Genomic DNA, 23024 nt, shown 5'->3' on the forward strand with positions numbered 1-23024 from the left:
AAAGAAGAAAAGAAGAAAGAAAATATGTCCTATATATAAATAAGCCTACGAAGAAAGAAGAGCGTTGTCCAGGGTTTCCCGGCTCGCGAATCAAGAGGTGTCCAGGGTTATCCCGGCCCATCATCAAGAGGTGTCCAGGGTTATCCCGGCCCAGCTCGAGGGAGTCCAGGGTTAGCCCGGCCCGCATCATCTTCAGAGCATCGGTCACGTGCACATGGAAGACTCACGTTGCCAACCAGCGTCACGCGACAGCCCGACCGCCCGCCCGTGCCAGCGCGGAATGTAGCGTCAACAATTCAACATGACCTACTAAGCGAAGTACATTGCCGCTATCTATGTAAGTTAGTTATATTATTTTGTCATGATATTTAGCAATTTATAGGGATCCTTTTTGCCGCCGTTTTTTTTTTTGTTTATTAATTAATTGAGGTGACAAATTTATTATGTTATTAGAATTACAGTCTTTACGCGATAAACTAAATAAGTTGAAAGAGGATATTTCTAAGTTAGGTCCAGAGAGGCGACGGAAAGAAATAGGTAGAAGGAAATTAGAGGAATCAAATGAATTATATAACCATTTTGCGGATATTGTGTCTCAGTTAAAGAAAAAGCAGGATGAATTTAGTTCTTCAGAAATAGAATTAGGTAATAGACTTATAGGCGAAGTCAAAGAAACTTACGAGAGGATTAAGTTATCGTTACTATTCTTTGATACAGATTCCCAAACAGACGAAAAAATGGCTAAACCTAGTTTTGATGTTAAAACGGCCATCGCCTTGTTGCCCGTCATGACAGGGCAAGAGGATACAACTAAACAGTTAATAGATGGTATTCTTATGTACAGTACTATTATTAATACCGAATCTCAGCGGACATTGATAGAATTTGTTTTAAAAACAAGACTTTCGTCTAGCGCTAAGCTCAGGTTAAAGACGTCATACGTTAGCGTAGAATCTCTCGTTTCGGATATGCGTACATTTTTGCTTCCTAAAAAATCGTCCGAATCAATTCAGGCTCAGCTTTACAGAGCTAGACAAGGTAGGAGAACAATAGAAGCTTTCGGAGCTGAAATTGAGGATCTTTTTGTCAATTTGACTATTTCACAGGCCGACGGTAATGACAGTAGTTATGACGTACTGCGTCCACTGAACGAAAAGTCAGCTATTAAGCGCTTTGCAGATGGTCTTTCAGACCCAAAATTAAGCACAATAATATCTTCTAGGCAATTTACATCCTTGCCTGAAGCTATTAGGACAGCCATTGATGAGTATAGCTCGTCACCACGCGACGATCAGATCCTACATTACAGACGGGGACGTTCTCGTAATAATTATCATAACAACGAGAACCGGAATAATTATTATAATCATTACGATAGGAGTAAAAGTTATAATACAGACAGAAATACATTTAGAACACGGTATTATTCTAATAATAGCCGTAATGCAAGTATTTCGCAACACTTCTCGACAAATAGAGCTACGCGGCCACAGCCTTTTGCTGACCGCGCATCCAGCGTTCGCCGACCTGCGCGCGCGACCCCGCCGCGGCCCGCGCCCGCGCATTCACGTGCACAACACATACGATCGGCAAATGAGGACGTAAAGCCAAATAAGCAGTTTTTTCGTGACTAACATGAATAGTGCGATATTTAACTATAACAAAAATAATTATAGTACGGTAAATTGTAGTGTAGGTAAGGGACATAAATTAAAACTTTTGGCCGACAGTGGAGCAGGTCTATGTGCTGTTAGGTATGAATATTTGCAAGACAAACCCGATCTCCTTAAACGATTACAAGGAGATAGCATTACTATTACTGGAGTTTGTGGAGATTTAATTTCAGATGGATACATTTATTTAGATTTAGACTTTAACGGTTTTATTTGCAAAGGAAAGTTTCATGTTTTTAAGAATTTGCAATGCTCAGCTGAAGCTATTTTAGGTGAAAAATTTTTCTTACGTTACAATGCAGACATAAGTTATAAACATAATGCATTATTTTTAGAGGACAAAGGTCAAACTGTCTCAATACCTATGAACGTGTATTCTAAAAGTAGTTTTATTCAAAACATACCACCTCGCTGCGAAATTATGACTCACATCGCGTCACAGCTGACCGATGATTGTGTAGTACTATCGGAAGAAATGCAAGAAGGCGTTTTTGTAGCAGGTGTCATTTCAAGACCAGAGAAAGGTAAAATACCAGTACGAATATTAAATACGACAGATAAGCCAGTCAGTTTAGATTTATCAAGTTTGAATGTACACAGATTATGCCATTTTGATATTTGCAATTTTGATTCAAGGAAAATTAGTGTTGATAGAGTAAAAACATTATTAGATCTTTTAAATTTAGAGACTTATTTAAATAAAGAGGAACAATTAAGCATAGAACAAATTTGCGCAAAATACGCAGATGTTTTTCATCTGCCCGGCGACAAGCTAACTACAACTAACTTGCTACAACACAAAATTAAGTTAAAAGATAATGCAAGTCCAGTATACGTAAAGCCATACAGAATACCACATGCTTTACGTAATGAACTTCAAACTCAGATTAAAAATATGCTATATAACGATATAATAGAGGAGACCACCTCTGAGTGGTCCAGCCCAGTTTTGCTAGTTCCCAAAAAATGTGATAAGTTAGGAGAAAAGAAGTGGAGGTTAGTTGTCGATTATAGGCAGCTTAACAATAAGATACAGGATGATAAGTTCCCACTACCCAATATAACAGAAATTTTAGATTCCCTTGCAGGTAGTATATATTTTTCAAAACTTGATCTTTCTCAAGGTTATTACCAACTAGCTTTAGACAAAGAATCCAGAAAGTATACAGCGTTTACGACCGATAAGATGTATCAAATGAAGCGATGTCCCATGGGACTGCGAACAAGCCCTAGTGTTTTCTCTAGACTTATGACTATAGCCATGTCCGGATTAAATTACAAACAATGTTTCATATATTTAGACGATTGCATTGTCATAGGAAACTCTATGACGTCACACAACCATAACCTTACTCGAGTGTTAGAACGATTGAGAAGCACAAATCTTAAGCTAAATCCATTAAAGTGTGAATTTTTGCGAAAAGACATAATGTATTTAGGCCATAGAATCACTTCAAATGGAGTAGAACCCGATCCAGCAAAAGTAGAAGCATTAAATAAATATCCAAGACCAACGAGTACAGATGAGGTAAAAAGATTCGTAGCATTTGCCAATTATTACAGACGGTTTATTCAAAATTTCGCGAACATCGCTTATCCATTAAATCAACTTTCTAAGAAAAATGCAGTTTTCAACTGGACCCCAGAGTGTGAAACAGCTTTTATAAAATTGAAAGAAATACTTACAGGTCCACAAGTTCTAGATTATCCTGATTTTTCTGAAAAGAATGTATTTACCTTACATACAGATGCTTCAAAGATAGGCTTAGGAGCTATGGGTAAACTCATGTTTGATAGTATCTCGTGAGTTAGACTACCCGTCTTCTTCAAACTGTATCTAGTAGGGAGTGATGGGTAGTCTTTCTTGAGGTCGAGGTACCAACGTGTAAACATATGACTTGCTGTAGCGATGTCGCTTGCGGTATGTCCGCAGATGTAGACATTAGTTTGCCTCTTATAAGTCAGATAATCCGAGAGTCAGAGATTCACGTTGACGGGCGAATTTGACAAATCTAAGAAGCCATGACAATAAGAAGTAGGCTTGTGCCGTTTCGTTCATTGATCGGAGCGCTCCGATCTCGTTCAATCGCTCCCACGAACTAGTTCGCTCTTTTAGGTCTTTGCTCATTTAGTTCAGCCAGACCAGCGACCACTGCGGTCGGAAAGATCAGAACGAATGGGACCGAATAGTGTCAAAATGATACGAATAGTCCACAGATAGTAACATTCCGGGTCGAAAGGTTGTAAGTAAACGAAGTTTAATATGAAAACTTGATGTTTTTGTGTTCCTCTGCTAAGTAGCTCTTGCTCTCGGTCGGCGCAGTCACACACTCGTTCTTGATCGAAACCGCTAGCGCTCGCCGATCCTATACTGAACTAAATGAGCAAAGACCGATTCTCAGAGCACAAAAAGATTCAGTTCATTTCGGTCATTGATGGGATTTTATTCCTAACAGTTCATAGTTCGTGAACGACACAAGCCTAATAAGAAGTAAGGCGCGCGTGTTCGTGTTTACATAAGTAGTAGATTGGATTGGCAATCAGTTTCTAGTCACTGCTCACATTCACACTCGTGGAGCCGTGGTTGAACATGAACGCAGCCGACGCGCACGAATGAGGGTAGACAGCGATCTGTCTACACAACTTTGACGTGCACCCACCATCTTCAGTTACCCGTGACCGTGATGCATGTGATTACGTCAAAATATGTATGTGTCGCAGTAAGATAGATAAAGCCGTTATATAGTTATAACCCTAGGAATATAATTATACGTCGTAACATAGTTAAACGAAAGCGATTAATTGCTATCTTACTAGGAATATAACTATAATACGTTACTAGTTTAGTCATATAGTTATATGACTGGATTCAGTTTAGTGAAATGATTGTAGGCAGGATTGCGGCGGTGCGGCGGAGGTATAGTTATAACCCTAGGGATATAATTATATGCCGTAACATAGCTAAACAAAAGCGATTCATAACCATTTTACTAGGAATATAATTATAATACGGTATTTAAAATTGTGTTAAATTGTGGTGTAGGCGAGAGGCTGGCAACCTGTCACGGCAATGCCACAGTTTCGTTTTCTTTTAACCCCTTATTTGCCAAGAGTGGCCCTGAAGCTTTAGTAGTTTCATGTGCTCTGCCTACCCCTTTATGGGATACAGGCGTGATAGTATGTATGTATGTATTTAAAATTGCAAACGGGACTTAATCGCGTATTACTATGTAAGTATTAAGTTCCGTTTGCAATTTTAAATATGTGTAAAAATCGTGAAATTTTAAATCAGTGTTTTATAATACGTGTAGCGGGACGTTTAAATTTTAAAAACTGAACTGAACTGAACATAGTACACAAGGTTTGGTTACTAAACAAACGAATCCAAGCTATATTAGTTAAAACGTAACAGTTAGGGCATGCTCCCGGTATTTCCCGGTTCTTGATTTCCCGGGAAATCCCGGTAATTTTATGGTGGCGAAAGAACCGGGACAAAAATTTAGGAACCGGTGCTCCCGGTTCTTTTCAAAATATCCGATTTATTCTTTTTTAAATTGTATCTGCATTTGGATTTGTGCGATGGCAGTTTTAATTTAATCTGACAAGATAAACATGATATTTATCGCAAATAGTGCAATTTGCAACATTGCTTGAAACCATGGTACTATTGTATTTCCTTATATTCCCCCGTCTCCACTGCACCCCCGCACTACACTGCTACAATTATACTACTGATTCATCATCATCATCATCTCCTCCTAGCCGTTTTCGGCTACGGCGACTGCGTTTTACAGTTGAGAGCGTCGTTGGTGTGCTCTCAGGTGGCTGACGTAGCCAATTTTTGCTACGAATGTGCGGCCACACACGCGGCAGGTCAGCACCCCTCCGACATAATTGTAAGTAATAGCCACAGGTGGTCTGGCTTTTAGCTCATCGCGCTTAGCGTCGAGTTCTGTGCGCCGTCTAGCTTCAAACTGACGCACCTGTGTCTGCACAGTATGCCTCCATCGTGGACGATCACTGGCCAGACTCTCCCATTTCGTTGGCTCTATATGAGCTCTCTTCATATGTCGCTTCAACACATCTTTGAACCGCAAGAACTGCCCGCCTTACTACTTGAACTTAATCCCGTAATATAACTATATTACTTAACTAGAGACGTATTATAATTAGATCCCTAGACTAAGTTTAATCCAGTGATATAATTATATAAACTAGTAACGTATTATAATTATATTTCTAGTAAGATGGTTATGAATCGCTTTTGTTTAGCTATTTTACGGCATATAATTATATCCCTAGGGTTATAACTATACCTCCGCCGCACCGCCGCACTCCTGCCTACAATCATTTCACTAAACTGAATCCAGTCATATAACTATATGACTAAACTAGTAACGTATTATAGTTCTCGTATATTCCTAGTATAGTCCTCCTCACCGATTTCGGCGATGGCGACCCCAGCAACTATGGATTACGCCTGTTATGGGCTCTAATATGGCTGGCCAGGCCGAATTTCGTCTTAAAGACTCTTTGGCAAGTGCTACAATAGAGTTGGCCAGAGGTATTGTACGAGTATGTATATACGTAGGAGGGCTTCGGTCTGTCTTTACGTTGCTGGCGTTTGGCATCTAAAGTATTGAGGCGTCTTTCCTCGAATACTTTGATATTTCTAAAGATTGTTGATCGCCAAGATGACCTATTTGTAGCAAGCTCCTCCCACCGCTCAGGGTCAATGCTGCAAGCGTTCAGGTGCCGTTTGAGCACATCCTTATATCGCAGATGCTGACCGCCATGCTTCCGCTTGCCGTCCACCAATTCAGAGTAGAATACAGTTTTAGGCAAGCGGCGATCATCCATACGAAGGACATGCCCACACCACCTTAGCTGCCGCTGCATTAATAGAGCCTCCATACCATAGAGCCCGGAACGACGCAGTACTTCAGAATTCGAAACTCGAATTTGCCATTTGATTCTGAGGATGTGTCTTAAACACCTCAGATGATAAGTGTCCAGCTCTTTTACATCGGATTTGTAAAAGGCACCACGTCTCTGAGCCATACAAAAGGACTGGGATGATTAGCGCCTTGATGCTTAGGCGCTAATCATATTCCTAGTAGTAAGATAGCAATTAATCGTTTTCGTTTAACTATGTTACGACGTATAATTATATTCCTAGGGTTATAACTATATAACGGCTTTATCTATCTTACTGCGACATATGTATTGGAAGCTTGACAAAAAACACAAAGCTCGATAAATAACGGTCTATATTATAATAATCACGAGCTTGTGAAAGTAGTCGCAAATCATTCAAAACTCTCATTGACAAATTATAATGATGTTTTAGATCTTGTCGTGATAATCGAATAATAAGTAAGTAGTTAATAAAACTCTAAAGAAAGGTAAATAATGAGTTTGCAAACCATACATCACGTTACTAATTTCAAAATATCGCACGATTCAACTACTTCACTCACACATGCAATTTAACAAAGTTTTTTTTACTGTAGGTAACCTTAATTAAGTATGCTCCAGTTTTGTGGCATTCCGGCGCAGTAAACTGTTAACACGTGCACCGCACGGCAAAAATATGTTTTAATATTTTTAGTAATTTCGGGATATGGTGCAATAGGTTCATAATTGTTTGTCCACCCTGTATGGGTATACATACAGGGTGGGCGGCGGGCACGCTACTACGGTGCTTTAATTACGCCTCCCTGGCGCAATATCTGCACCTACACATACTTATATGTATGTACACCACAGTGGAGCGGCATTCTAAGTAAAAAAATCTGTACTTGATTCGGCTAACCATATTCAACAATATGATCTAAGTTTTGAAAACGCACAAATATACAATTTCTGCAAGATTTCACTATATTTTTGTGTGGCAAAAACATAATGCGTGTGCGTGTATTGTATGCACATTATGCGTTGGGAAATAGACTACGAACTTGTCCTGACTTCAATAAGGTTGGGCTTTAAAGATCTATGCAAGACTCTGTGAATGACAAATAAAAGCCCGGGAGCAGAAAAAAGTATTAGTATGCCGCTTGAGATCTAGTACTTACCTAGGCAGTGAAGGCACACAACACACGCGCCATTCCGAGCGAGCGAGCATGCGATGCACACGCTCATAAAACGATGGCTTTGTAACTCTGTACCGCGTAACTTTATACTATTGTGATGGCTATCTATGCAATAACGTGCTATCTTGGTACCAGTTTGCTTAAAAGGCATTATAATACAGTGGTGTGTATTATTAAAAGCATTAAGTACCTACAGATCAAAGAGGATCAAGTATTATAAAGAGTTACTGTCAAAGTAAAATATGTAATCACAGTGCATTGACTGCCATCTCTCGACACAAGTTTAAAACTTTTAAACCTCAGTTTTGACAATTTGGCCCATATTCTTAGCTTGATATGTGTTAAAATGTCAAATATTAATATTAGCGCCATCTAGCCGAGCGTCCCCCAAAAGTGTAACGCCATCTAGACCACCGTACCTTTTTCTATATGGTTCTGAGGTACGATTTTTTATTAGATTGTAGCTGTCTATACGGAGTTACATATGTCTTTGCTACAGATGTAGTGTGCATAATAGCCAGCAAAATTTTTTCGTTATGTTTTTGGTTAGGTTTTTTAGTTTAACTTATTTTTCTTCATTTGGCAAGGTGCCTACGACTAGCAATAGTTGTCACAAAGACCTGATTTTAAAATACCAAACATGCCGGTAGCCGTTGAAGCTTATTTGACTCCATAACATTGATGAAAGTCTGGCACCCAAACGAGGGCAACACCATTTGCCCACCTAGCGAATAGCTGGCTTTCAAAAGACGGCAATATTCAGCTAGAAGCAAATATATTCAGCGCAGATATTCTATTTATAGAAATTGAAAGACTTATTTGGCACTTGCTGAATGAGTACCGGACTTTACGTAAAGCTTCGTGTATATTAAAAAGGCTGCAGTTGAAACGCAGTCCGTTTTAATGAACTGAAAGTAGTTATTACAGTCGGGGAGTGATGAATGAGGCGGGACCTGTACTGTAAGGCGTACTGTGCACGCGTGCCGGCCGTGGCCCTGTGCCATTATCCATTAATATTATACTTGAAGCTGTTAATGAAATGAAATAAATAACTTAATTATCACGCAACTACTGGACCATAGAAAGCCTATGTACTTAATAGTGGGAATTAGATACAATAACGTAATAAAATAAATAAATAATAAATAAATATTAGGGACACCTTACACAGACCAACTTAGCTCCAAACTAAGCGAAGCTTGTACTATGGGTGCTAAGCGACGATATACAATACATACTTAAATAGATAAATACATACTTATATACATAGAAAACATCCATGACTCAGGAACAAATATCTGTGCTCATCACACAAATAAATACCCTTACCGGGATTCGAACCCAGGACCGCACACTTCTTATGCCAGATCGGCAGCTAAACTACCAATATTAAACACCTTTGACTGTAACGATGGAATTTGCAAAAATACTCAAGTCCCTAAGTATAACGGGTTAGCTCTGATTGACTAGCAGCAATTTTATTAATCATTCGCGGATTAGAAAAGTAATCTTTTTAATTTTGACCTTTGACTGTACTACTTCTAACCTTGCCGAATAATCGTACTAAGTATGAAGAGTATGAAAATGGGAAATAACTTTCCACGATTAGATTGTAAACAAAGGGCTTTCAGAACAAAATTAATCAACAGGCTACAATAACTCTCCTGTTTCTAATTTGTGTAGCGGATGTTGATAAATTAAATACGCGGATACATGTAAAAAACGGTTCACGTTTCCGAATGAGGGAGGATAACGTTTTTGTGGAGGGAAAGCCCAAATTTCTAATTATAAGTTGTAATTGTAGTTTTTATAACTTCTTAATTAACATTTGTCTAAGAAAATAACGTTATTAATATATTTTCAGTACGATGGTGCTTTTTTGTCGCACTATTGCGAGAAGTTGGTAATTTTTGTGAGGTCGAAATTTCAAAGGGCCATCTGTACTGAAAAACGTCGTACGATACACGTGCGAAAAGGAAATTCGTAGGTCGTGGTTTAATTTATCGCCACTCGATTCGAACTTATTTTATTCCGCACTTGTATCGTAATGTACTATTACATATTTCTATGACAACTGTAAAGTACTAGGTGGATGTCGGTAGGGATCCTACCGGCTGCGCCATATACCTAAAGTACTAAGGATCACACAATGACACCACCTCAGCTGATTATAGACTGATTTATTATGTTCGCTTGCATAATTTTACCGATTGCCCTACATATATTACGATTACCCACAGCAATAGACCAGGCTCCAAGGGGATGTTCGTTTGCACAAATAGCGCACCTCATTCTGACTTCTGATATATATTGTATAGATCCCAGACATCCTATAAACAGATGTTGCCAACCAGTTTTGTGGTCCCCCTAGGGGGGAGTCCCTACCCGGCAATTAAAGATAGCATACAAAGATTTATAAAAAAATAATATCAAACCATGCCGTGTGGGGTACCAAATGAAAGGGCTTATTGAGTAGTTCACGAATATATAGCATACTATAACATTTCTTACATTATCTCTAAAAATTTTTTAGAAAGTTTACGAAAATGCTTCATTTTTGAGCTTAGAATAAATGTAAGAAGATGAGTTTAAGAAGTTTAATAGGTACTCTTACGGTAGATGGCGTTACGGGTCCCATTGACCTAAGTGGTGGAAAACTTAGTTGCATTGGTTGAAATCTTGGTGGCCCAGTTGGACCAGAAGCCGTGAGTTCAAGTCTTACCCAAGGCAGATATTTTCCACTTTTAAATTAATTTGTCAAAAAGCTATGGAGCGCAGCATTTTAGGAGTAAAACGGATTGACCGAATCCGAAACTCTACGCTGCGCTCAAAAACACGCATTATTGATGCTGGGATCAAGACCGTCAAGCTGAAATGGGACTGAGGCAGGCCATGTTTGCCGTATGCATCCACAGAGGTGGGCTAAAGTAGCCACAGTATGGATGCCGCAAGACGGACGAGGATCTGGCAGGCCCAGGCGGAGATGGCGGGATGACCTGGACGTATATCTCAACAACTGGCTGGAGATCGCCCAGAACCGGGACGAGTGGAAATCAAAGGGGGAGGCCTTTGCCCAGCAGTGGGATACAATGTAGGCTTATAATAATAATAATTAAATTAATTTTAAGCCGAGTAGCATCGATTGCAAATGTTTTTGCTAATCAGAAGTTAAAAACTTAACGACATTATTATTTGATATTTTGCATTAAGTATTAAGATTGTTTTATCTAAGAGGCTATAAAAATATCTTGTTTCAAATACGGCATAAAAGTGTTTTTCATTTAAAAGGTGACGCGAGAAAAAAAAATACTTTTTCAGTTAAAACATGCGCGAAAATAATTCACTTCTCTGTACGGTGGTGTCACAATCTGAACACGGGCTCATAAAATTCAATGATTTAACATCGCACGGTTCCGATTGTTCCGACAATAGCCGGAACATTCACTGTAAATCCACCTGCCGTTCTAGCCATAGGGACAATCCTTGCCGCTAGGTGGCGATAGAAACGCAGTTTGCCTCTGTCCTGCAACTACACAAGAACGGACAGACGGTCAAGCAAATCTACGAACGAAGCTAGTTTGAGAAATGTAGTGCTCACCGGCCATTGTCTTCATAACACGCGTGCTTTCCTAAACCTTGAAGTTGGTGGAATCATCGACGAGCCATCACCATTAAAATTGATTGAAAATGTATGGGTGAAAGTATATTTCCCTCAGAATATTTTATTTCAATTTTGCGCAACATTTTAGTCCCAAGATTTGGTTGACCGTCTATAGCTACAATATGCTTACGAATCTACAGTAACGCAGCACTCCATGCCGCCATGCAGGAGTCTGATCTAAATAAATAGGTCGGTAATGGACTTTAAATATCAACGGCGCTCAGAGTTTTGTGACCAAAATTAAGAATGAAATTTCAATAAAAATATTGCTTTTGTGTTAATTACGTAAATTGTAAGCAATAATCTACACTTAAAATATCAAAAAAGTTGGTTTTTAGACAAATGTTATTCTTAGTTGTCGTCAAAAACTGACATAGAGTTAATTTTTGTTAACAACTGTCACTAACTAATTTTGGGTCCCAATTTCTGAAAATTCCCAGACTCTAAGCGCGACGAAACATGCGGCAATACAATACAACCATATCAATGGTGTGCTCACATGTCCGCAGTGTCCACGAACATTTACCAACAAGATCGGCTATGTCAGCCATTTGCGAGCACACCTGGGTACGTAGCCGAATGGCACAAACGCTCACGAAACGAAACGCTCGTAGATATCTATGCCTATCGCTCGTGCATATTGGCGCGACAAAGCCAGACTAGCTTTCGCGGCGTTTCGTTTTCGATTCGCGTCGCAGAAATGCCATTCAGCTACGGCACCAGAGACAGCAACGGACTTGAAAGCAGTCGCTGGCCGTCATCATCCTCCTCCTTGCGTTATCCCGGCATTTGCCACCACTCATGGGAGCCTGAGGTCCATTTTGACAACTAATCCCAAGATTTGGCGTAGGCACTAGTTTTACGAAAGCGACTGCCATCTGACCTTCCAATCCGGAGGGTAACTAGGCCTTATTAGGATTAGTTCGGTTTCCTCACGATGTTTTCCTTCAACGAAAAGCGACTGTCAAATATCAAATGACATTTCGCACATAAGTTCCGAAAAACTCATTGTCATTGGTACGAGCCGGGGTTCGAACCCGCGACCTCCGGATCGAAAGTCGCACGCTCTTACCACTAGGCCACCAGCGCCGTATGAGTCATTATTATGATGCTTACGAAGCATAAGCGATAGTGTCGTTGGCTAGGCGCCCTGCTAGCTTCTTAATTTATTAACGAGCTAATGAAACGGGTCCTCGGACCCTCCTTCTAATGATTCCGTAGTTCTCATTAACGTCGTGTTTCAGTGCTTCCTAAATTCTTGGGACGTTTACGGCTGCCGTGATTGCCTTAATGATTGTTATATGAGTGTGTTGGGCCATGTTGTTATATGTACGGTCGGTCTGACCTAGCGGGTAGTGTTCATAGTTGTCGTAAATTGCCTATACCTAGTTGACATGCTCTCTAAATTATTTTTCTTACTGCACCCACATTCGCGAATTTCTGTTTTGCCCTATGGTTGATTGGTAGAGAATGCCTTAAGGCATTAAGTCCGCCATTTGTACTTCTTTTTTATTGCACAATAAAGTTTAAATAAATAAATAGTTATCTTGCCTGCTGATTGATGGTTCCGGAATCGAATCCTTGTATGGGCATTTGTGTGACGAAAACAGATATTTGTTACAGTCTAAATGAATAGTATAGTGTTATCTGTAAATCTCCATATCACTCGGTCTTTGTAGTAACTATTACCTACACTTGTCCCAGGTTTATAAATAATTTAGTTCTGTGAACCTAATGTATAATGTCCTTTGTTTTAATTAATTTGAAATGGACGAATTCAGTGTAAATAGTTTTAACTAGTTTTTAAGGCTATGCCGTGTAACATGTATATTTTATATTTACCAAAGTCTGTATGTCTGTATATATGTATATCTTACTACCTATAAATTACCTTAAGTTCTTAATATCTAGGTAGCTGTGCGACTTTATATGTATAGTAGGTACGGGGCTCGTGAGCATTGCGAGGGATTTTAACCAAAAAATACAGACGACAAAATGTTAAAAAAACATAATCGTATTTTTTTAACTATTTTTGCATAAAACTGGCACTTAAAATGACTTTAAACGTTTTTTTTTCTAAAAACCTCTGTCTTAAAAGGTTTTACTTCTCACTTTCTGACATCTATCAATCAGGATAATGAGACTATATAATGGCATAAACGTCGTTAAAAAAGCCTTTTGTACTGAGCAACAATAAAAAAAAAATCAGTTGGTTATAACTCTGAGACTAAGTGAAATAAATTAAGAAAAGTAAATATGAAATTTTTAGTCTTAAAATGGAATCAGGAATATGCTGTTAAAATCTCTCGCAATGTTCACGAGCACCGTGTATACATTTATAATAATTATGTTATGTACTTATGTATGTATTCATAAATAAATAACGAATGAATCTTAAGAGTTTTCCAACAGAAGTTGGTCTGAAGTAAAATTAAAATAAAGAAAAGAGACACAACTTAGACCGGCAAGAACTTGCATGAAATTTTCATTACATTGCGGTATCTGAACTTTCCGAAAACTTTTGAATGCAATCTCAGGTTTTCGCAATATGATGTAAAATTTATTTTGTTAAATGTGCAAGATACAAAATGGTTGTTGTTTTAAGTCGGCCATTTATTTTAGATAAAAGTGGTAAGTACATACGTCGCCCTTGTGATTACAGGCTAATAATTTCATCACCCTTTTACCTCCCGTGGGTGTCAGGAATCGAACTGTAGGATTAAGGTTCAATTATGGCGTGAGCGATGGGCTAGCAACCTGTCACAGCAGTTACCATAATTTCGGTTGCTTTTAGCCCGTTAAGGCTAAGCAAGGATGATTTATATAGGATTGACAATCTTCATACTAAGAATCGTTTCTCAATTCATAGCGCCACCTATTAAAATTATCATAACTACACTGATGATGCCAACAAATTTCTTTTTTTTTTTCAAAATGTGATGACGTGATATTAAAATAAACAAATATGTCATTTGTTCTTATAACAAATAAACTTACTTACTTGGCTGGCGCGATAACCCAAAATGAATTTTGGCCTCCAACACAAGAAACAAAAACACGCAAAAGTATTTGGGGAAAATGTGATTTTTGCCACTTCCAGGCTGCGAAACAGCGCCATCTAGTTTTATCCCTAAAGGCCCATACATTTCAGGACTACACTTTTTTGTATGGGATTTGTCCGTCTCGGTATATATCGTCCTTGAGCTAAGAGTGGTGCTGAAACTTGTGCAGTTTCAAGTGCTCTGCCTACTTCTTGTGGGAATATACGTGGTTTAATATAACGTTATGTTAAATAATTGGTTGATTAATACACAAATGAAATAAAACAGGGGCAATTAAAAACTATCGAATACTACTATCCAACAACTTGATTCGCAAAGCATTTAATTGTGTTGATTGAATTAATTTAAAACGTAAAATTATTTCGGTTGATCATCACAAATCAGTTCGTATGTACATTGAAAAATAATAAAATCACATCAAATTGTATTGTAATGACATAACAAAGCAACACGTTTTCATTACTCTATAGTAGCGATGCACCGGAAAAAACTTTCCCAAATTGCAAATGTTCTCATGGAAAGTTTATATTTATTTAATGAGCTTAGTCTAAGAGACGATGTCGCGCCATGATACACATCAGGAGTTATTCTTACACTAAAATACTAAATGTTATACAGTTACTTATTTTCGTCTTCGGATGCCCAAACCACCGGATCACCATACTATATAGAGCTTTCGCTTCCCTTGATTGCGGGAAAGCCAAGATTCTATTACAGCAGTCATGTTTTTTAATATGAATGCCTTGAAGCATGAGTTCATTCCTTCTGTCCTCGTTCCGAACACACTCCATCATAATATGACAGACATCCTCCAATCCACCACACTCTGAACATTCCGGCGACTAGACTTTCCTCATTAAAAATGCTAATTTATTTAGTGGAATGTGTCCGGAATGGAAAGTTCTTGCTATTGTCCTTCGCACATTTATTGCCAAGTTTTTAGGCCAATTTTTTATGGCATTTGATAATAATTGCGGTGTGTAACTCAAACATCGAACAACGCGAACTTCAACTGTTGAGATCATTGCGCAATACATCCTAATCTTAACAGAGACTGTTCTCAACTCAATAGCAACTTGCATGTCAGTTTTCTCATGAAAATTTGCTGTAATTTTGAAGATGTTCTGCAACTTGTACATTGCTACTCTAGAGTTGGTCAAGCAAAAGCTGGTTTACAAGCAGAATTAGGCTAGTTACTACTAGGGATGTTACGGAGCGTCGCCTTCGGATCCGTTAAGTCGGAATCGGAACTTCCGTTTGCTTTTACGCCTCCGGATCCGCCTCCGCCTTCGCTAATTTTTATTTCACACCTTCGCCTCCACCTCCGATATTTTTTTACCGAAGTTATAACGGAGTTGAACGCATTGCATTTGGTGCGGCAGCGCGGCGTACTCCTATAAGTTTTGACTGTATCTCAATACATCAACCTTCTTCATCAATCAAAAGTAGTTAATAGGTACTCGGCTCCGGCTCCGCACCTGGTAAACCTCCGGGTCCGTAACTCGGCTCAACTTCGGCTCCGGATCCGGTAAAGCCACTTCCGTAACATCCCTAAGTTACTACTACTAGTAGTAGGTATTATTATGACATGTGCTCAAGTGACTACCAATGTGTTCATTGTTCAAGTGATGTGTTAAATGAGTACAGACCTTCCCGCAAGCCTTGCACTTGCCCTTCTCGCTGCGGCGGTGCACCCAGTGGTGGTGCGTGACGGTCTGCTCGCGGTACTGGCGCACGCCCACGTCGCGGAAGGTGGGCTTGCACGCGAACGGGTGCCGCTCCAGCATCACGTCGATGCAGCCCTGGTGCGCGACGATGCGGCACGCGGAGCAACGCATGCGGGGGCCCAGTTTCTGTACGAATAAAAGTGTTATAATGAGAACATTTACCAACATTTTTAAGCAAACAATTTATACTCCTGTCCTGAGTCGAAGAAGCATTTGTGTAAATTTAAAAAAAGAAAATAGGCCCTTGAGGTATAGTGCTAAGGATGGTAGTGGCATTCCTCAATGCTGATAGGTATATCGCGCGAGAAAGTCGCCAGCTCTATGAGCACCAGTTTCGTCAGTCAGACTTTTTGAAATTTGTGCAAAAACTTGTTTGTGCTGAAACCCCATGGATCTAGAGTTATAATGCCAAATGGTACAAAATGGTATTCGGAGGTTGTCGTATTTATGGCGTTTTACAATTTCAGCGCTTTGTGTACACTTTTAAACTGTACCTAATCCATTATTAGAGTAGGTTTTTAATACACACTAATATCAGTGGTAAAAGCTCTCCAAGGAAATATTATTTATCTTCGTAGTTTTTACGTACACAGAGGTACAATTGAGATGTACAGACACTGAGTAATATTGCTAAATGGAACACTTAAAACCTGAAGCGCTCCTGCAATTTTACAACGTGTTGCAACTTTTCTTCACTATAAAACTTTACTTGGCTACTTTAAGAAGACTACACATTTTAAAATGTTTCACTAGACGGAGATGCGGGGGATGGGCCATTAGCGCATTCCCTGTCGCACTTACGTACAGATTTAATACAAATGTGACAGAGCGGCAAATTTGTTCGTCATAAGCTTCTTGAACGAGTGCCCTTTGAATGGAGTGCCTCGCCTTTCATACAAACTTATTACTCCTCATTTGTAGCCGCCATAGTAGTTTGTAAGGAGAATCGATCGTCCCCTAATGTAGCAACTAGGCAGCGATTTGCTGTACGTCAGAATAATTAGTCCGGTAGTGGGATAGTCACCAGCAATAACATGCTACTCTTCGAAGGCCGCAAAAGATGTGACATCACGTTCTTATGGCTCTTACACATAAGACCGTGTCAGATAATTTTGCTGCTTTCGATGTGTAACAAGCTTTAAATGATTATTATTTATGAGGAGTATTACTGTAAACTGAAAGTCGAAGGTCTGATTTTCACCGATTCCGATGTTTAATTGAGTTCTTAATTATAAATCAAACGTATCTACGTTTTTACACATGTATCAGATTATCCATGCTAATATTATAAACGAGAAAGTGTGTGTGTCTGTTTATTTGTCCGTCTTTCACGGCAAAACGGAGTGACGAATTGTCGTGATTTTTTAAGTGGAGATAGTGGAAGGGATGGAGAGTGACATAGGCTACTTTTTGTCTCTTTCTAACGCGAGAAAAGCCGCGGGCAAAGGCTAGTATACAAATAATTTCCATAATATCAACATCCAGAGTAGAGATGTGCCGTTCCTGGGAATATTCTCTACATGGATTTTTTTTCCTGTACCTACATTATTAACCCAGAGAGAAAAGTTGTACCCCCGTTTGTATGGAGACTCGAACGTCCCCTAATGTAGCGTAGCGATTAGGCGATTGGTTGCTCGCCGTGCGGTCGGAGCCCTTGTCGCGTCACGCTGACGACCCCAGGCGGTAATGGTGCATGCCAATTATAACTATTATACTTACTAAAAGAACACCCGGAAAATAGCGGGTCACAACTGGATGACGAAAAAGTTTATCGAACTACCGTGCTACTCCCGCAGGTCTCGCTGAACCGATGCAAAAATAAACATGGAAGTATTTTTTGTATGAGAGGTATGTATAGTTGTACATATAATAGCATCGACAGCGGCTCATTAATCTTACATTCAACTACGCGCGACCAGCCGCCGCACAATGGGCAGGAAACTTGCTAATGGCGCCAGGGTATTACCTCCAACACTTACTAACTAAGGATAGGTCATTTTGTATGAGTCTGACTGAATTCTCATTTGGTAGGCCTTGGTGGAAGGCACACTGTGGTTGGTCGCGTCATGTGGATCAGCATACCTGACGCAGACTTTGATAATCCGTATGATAGTTACTCCGATTTGCTTTAGGAACCTTAGTCTATTTTCACATTACCCGATCCGATATCGGATGTCGGAAGGATTTCAATGGAAAAAATCCAAGATGGCGCCTGTAATGTATGGGATATCGGTCCTTCATTCGATATAGGATCGGATAATGTGAAAACGCACTTAGTTGTTAAATTTATAAATATAAAAATTGTACAAAAAAAATATGCAGGTTATGATGTCAAAAAAAAAATTAACTCAGCCGTCATACTGATTGTCATCATAGTTCGCGTCAAGTAGTTGCGTTAATGCTACCTAGACATAGTTAATATAGGTCGCGTACATTGCGTTATGGCATCTTTCCGCTTTCCTTAAATAGCAAGAAATTGCATTGGTTACTAGTATTCGCTAAATTCCTACATATTTGGACGGGCATTGCCTAAAATTCGGACAGTCTTCACACCGATATGCTGGTACCATTCTTTGTGCTCGTAAAGCCCGTCCTTACGGAGTAATATATTAAGTCATTGACTGCCTACAATTACTTTCGGCGTCGACCCATATTAACTCATAATAAACGAAACATTAATATGTCGGTATTCGTTATTTATCGAAAGAGCTGCCATATTCGATGGGACCAAAATAAATATGAATGGGAATTGGTACCTTTCAAATATAGCAAAAATAGAGAATAAATAAAGGATAAGGAAGGCTGGTTTATTCAGGAAAAGTATTCCACAGAGGAAAATATTTGACACAGGAAAAGCGGATTATTGTCATGGAAAACGGACAGGTATTAAATACAAAACGAACACCGGCGCTACGAACGAAGCGCTAATATTATTGTATGTATGTATGTATAAGCTTTATTGTACATAAAGGAAACAAAAGAGACACAGTTACAGAGTCAGTAATATACAATGTAGGCGGACTTATCCCTTAATGGGATCTCTTCCAGTCAACCTTTGAGGAAATGAGTAGAAGCGAATTAACGATGAGTGACGAATTCAAAAATGTACAACCACTAAAAGAATTAAATGCAAATTTTGTATACACATGGTAACAAATATATACATATACAATTACATTAATACACCAATATATACATATATAATAATATAATAATAAATAAACAAATACTCATAAAATATATATTTATATAGGTACTTAGACCAAAAAGTATATGGATATTAATTCGAACCACAAAGCAAGACGACAATTAAAAAAAAAATAGATTAAAATTAAAGAAAAAGAGAGAAAAGAAAAAAAATAACAAAACAATCCGATAAAAAAAAAAAATTAAGTGTCGGAAAGCCATAGTTTTTTAAGGTTATTCTTGAGTGCTGCTACAGATTGGGATTGCCTCACGGACACCGGTATCTCATTCCACAATTTAGCGGCATAGACAGAAAAGGATTTTCTGTATGTCCGCGTCTTATTGGGTGGAATTGCAAGAGCAAGATTGGCGCTAGATCGCAAACGGTGATTACTGCCAGCAGCCAAGTAACTAAATCTTTCGGAAAGGTAACGTGGCGAAGACGGATTAAATAAGACATTAAAAAGCAGTGACAGGACATGCACGTCTCGACGACGGCGAATCGGCAGCCAGCCAAGCTGAGATCGGAACTGGGATACGCGATCAAACTTACGCAAACCATAGATGTAACGGATACACAAGTTTTGCAACCGCTCGAGTTTGTCAAGCAACTCCTCACTAAGGTCCAGAAAAGCGATATCACCGTAATCTAACAAAGGAAGCAACAATGACGAAGAAAGTGTATTTTTGTTTGAAGTGGAAGAAAATTTTGTAAACGCCTCAGCGAGTGGAGAGACGCAAACACTTTATTGCTAACATCAGCGACGTGGGCTGACCAGGACAAAGTTTGATCTATGGTGATACCCAAGTTTTTCACTGTAGCGGAAAATGGGATAATTGTTCCATCAAAAATTACGTTGGGTACCACCATTTCCGACAGTTTGGACACAAAGTGAGGGCCACCGATGACAATCGCCTGCGACTTCAACGCATTCACTTTCAACCCAAACTTGTGAGCCCAGAGACGTATTGACTCAAGGTCGCTGTTGATTTTATTGACAAGATGAGGAAACTCGTCCATGCTAGCCGACGCGTAAATTTGCAAATCATCCGCGTAGAGATGAAAACTACACTTTAAGGATTCAGCAATGCCATTAATAAAAATTGAGAATAGGAGAGGAGAGAGTATCCCTCCCTGGGGAACACCAGCAGACAGATCACACCAATCCGAAATCTTGTCGTCGACCCTGACACGCTGGCGTCTCCCAAAGAGGTAGTTACGGAACCAAGATAAAGCCGTTTGTGACACATTAAAAGTACGAAGAATATGAAGAAGGATATCAAAATCTACTGTATTAAAAGCACTACTGAAGTCCAAAAGTACGAGAAGCGTAAGCTTTTTATTTTCAATATTAAGACGAATGTCATCGGTAACCTTCACCAGAGCCGTGACAGTGCTATGCAGTATTATTGCATTTGTTACTTTTTTGTTATTTGTTAATTTTAGTTGGTTGTATTGCTGTAATATAAGAATGTTTAGAAAAATAATAGTAGGTAACTTCTTTTACATGAGTAAGCTAAAATAAATAAATAAATAAATATTATAGGACATTCTTACACATATTGACTGAGGCCCACGGTAAGCTCAAGCAGGCTTGTGTTGTGGGTACTCAGACAACGATATATATAATATATAAATACTTATATACATAGAAAACATCCATGACTCAGGAACAAATATCTGTGCTCATCACACAAATAAATGAATGCCCTTGCCGGGATTCGAAATATTGGGGGACACCTTACACAGATCAACCTAGCCCCAAACTAAGCAAAGCTTGTACCTACTATGGGTGCTAGGCGACGATATACATACTTATATTATAAATAAATACATACTTATATACATAGAAAACATCCATGACTCAGGGACAAATATCTGTGCTTATCACACAAATAAATGCCCTTACCGGGATTCGACCCGGGACCGCGGATAACAGGCACCAACTACGCCAGACCGGTCGTCAATAATTGCAATACTGAACCGCGAGCGTATCGAGTGGTTCCAAATATGAAATCTTGAGCATCGCGAGGGGTTAAGGGGTTATGACCTTATGACCAACTCAAAATCATCATTAAAATGTTAATTCTAACAGCCAGTTTTAGGTTAGTAAAAAATATTGTTATAAATACATCGATCATTATTTGTCGATATTTTACACAGAAAAATGACCTTGCTCCAGCAGTACGATAGCAGGCTCTCTATAATAATTCATTGTAGGGTCAGACCATACTAAATGTTCGCAGAAAACAGTTCTCAGAATGAAGGAACAAATATTGTTTTACGGATGAAGTATGTTGTTCGCTTGATCTATTCGCGCCAATAAATATTAAAGGTACATCAATCTTTATTGGCAGCGTCTAAGCGGTTTACTGGGCGGCCATATTGCCTATAAAGGATAATTTTTCGTTCACACATTTATGACACATTTCACGTTCAGAATATGCGACGGGTTGATGACGGCGTTGACGGTCAATTTACTGTCTTTGTGTGCGACGTATCTAGGTTTAATGGTCTTTCTAATAGTAGTCAGTAGATATAGCGTGTTTGAGGCAGACAATCATGGGTATAAATATTCCAAAGTTTTTTCCCCTCACTAGCTCGGAAACACGTGTTTTGTCCTTTAATACCAGCGGGTAAAAATGCATTTTATCCACTAGTGGGTAAGGTAATTTGACCTTGAATAAAGTCAAAATAACAGTTTTAAAATTGATAAAGGTAGGTGAATCTAGTAATAAAGATGATTTACCACCTGTGGAACTACTGGAAGCAGTGATAAACGCATTTTTGCGTTGTAGTTTCCTCGCTATAGTGAGGGGAAAAGTTTTGTGTTACACTCGGGTGCAAATGTATTTTACTTCTCGTGTGTTAAAAAACTCGCAAGTTCAGGATTCTATTCTCGAACCACTCGCTTCGCTCGTGGTTCAACTATAGAATCCTTTCACTTGCTCGTTTCTCAATTCCACACTCGGCGTTAAAATACAACTTTGCCCCCTTGTATAACAAATAACTATAATTCCTCAAGATCATTGTTTTTAGGTTTGCATACAAAAATGAGAACAGGGGACACCATAGGGTGACTGCCTGCTTCGCCAAGGTCCTTCTCTAAGATAGACGTGGCCATCCAAAGGTGCTCAAATAACCGTCTACTCAATCAAGCCTTAATCAGGGGCGGCTCACTCCGCGATTTTATCGCCGTGCTACAAGTACATGCCGGCGGCCGCGAGTTCGCGGCCTAATCAGGGGTGGCGCGCATTCTCACGGAACGCACGTTCGCACTTTCTATTGTTAATTTACGTCGCAAGTTTTTTTTAAGGTTCTTATGCGATGTCCGCGTCTGGAATGGCTAACAATGCTAAGTTAAATAGACATCATGAATAAAATATGTACCCATAGGACATTCTTACACAGATCTACTATTGATTAAGTCCCAAGGAAAAGTTCAATAAGGCTTGTGATTTTTGGAACTTAAACCAAAATACTGTATATATACCTAGAAAGTACCCAAGACTTAAATATAGTACTTAGTATAAAATTTTATCTGAGTAATTAATTCGTTTTAATCCATAGGCAACCCTATCATCCGACGCTGCGCACGTGCGGCTGGTTTCTTTGTAAAAAT

The 23024-nt window shown here is 39.2% G+C and overlaps 1 protein-coding gene across 1 annotated transcript in view; it reads right to left on the reverse strand.

The window, feature by feature from the left end:
- Positions 1 to 23024, reverse strand: part of LOC125228633 (eye-specific diacylglycerol kinase-like) — a 198533-nt gene that overhangs the window by 49545 nt on the left and 125964 nt on the right. The window contains exon 3 of the mRNA XM_048133289.1: positions 16138 to 16341. Within this exon, the coding sequence (XP_047989246.1) occupies positions 16138 to 16341 (204 nt within the window). The remainder of the gene's footprint in view (positions 1 to 16137; positions 16342 to 23024) is intronic.

The sequence above is a fragment of the Leguminivora glycinivorella genome, chromosome 8 (assembly GCF_023078275.1).
Source record: "Leguminivora glycinivorella isolate SPB_JAAS2020 chromosome 8, LegGlyc_1.1, whole genome shotgun sequence".
In the NCBI taxonomy this organism is placed as follows: domain Eukaryota; kingdom Metazoa; phylum Arthropoda; class Insecta; order Lepidoptera; family Tortricidae; genus Leguminivora; species Leguminivora glycinivorella.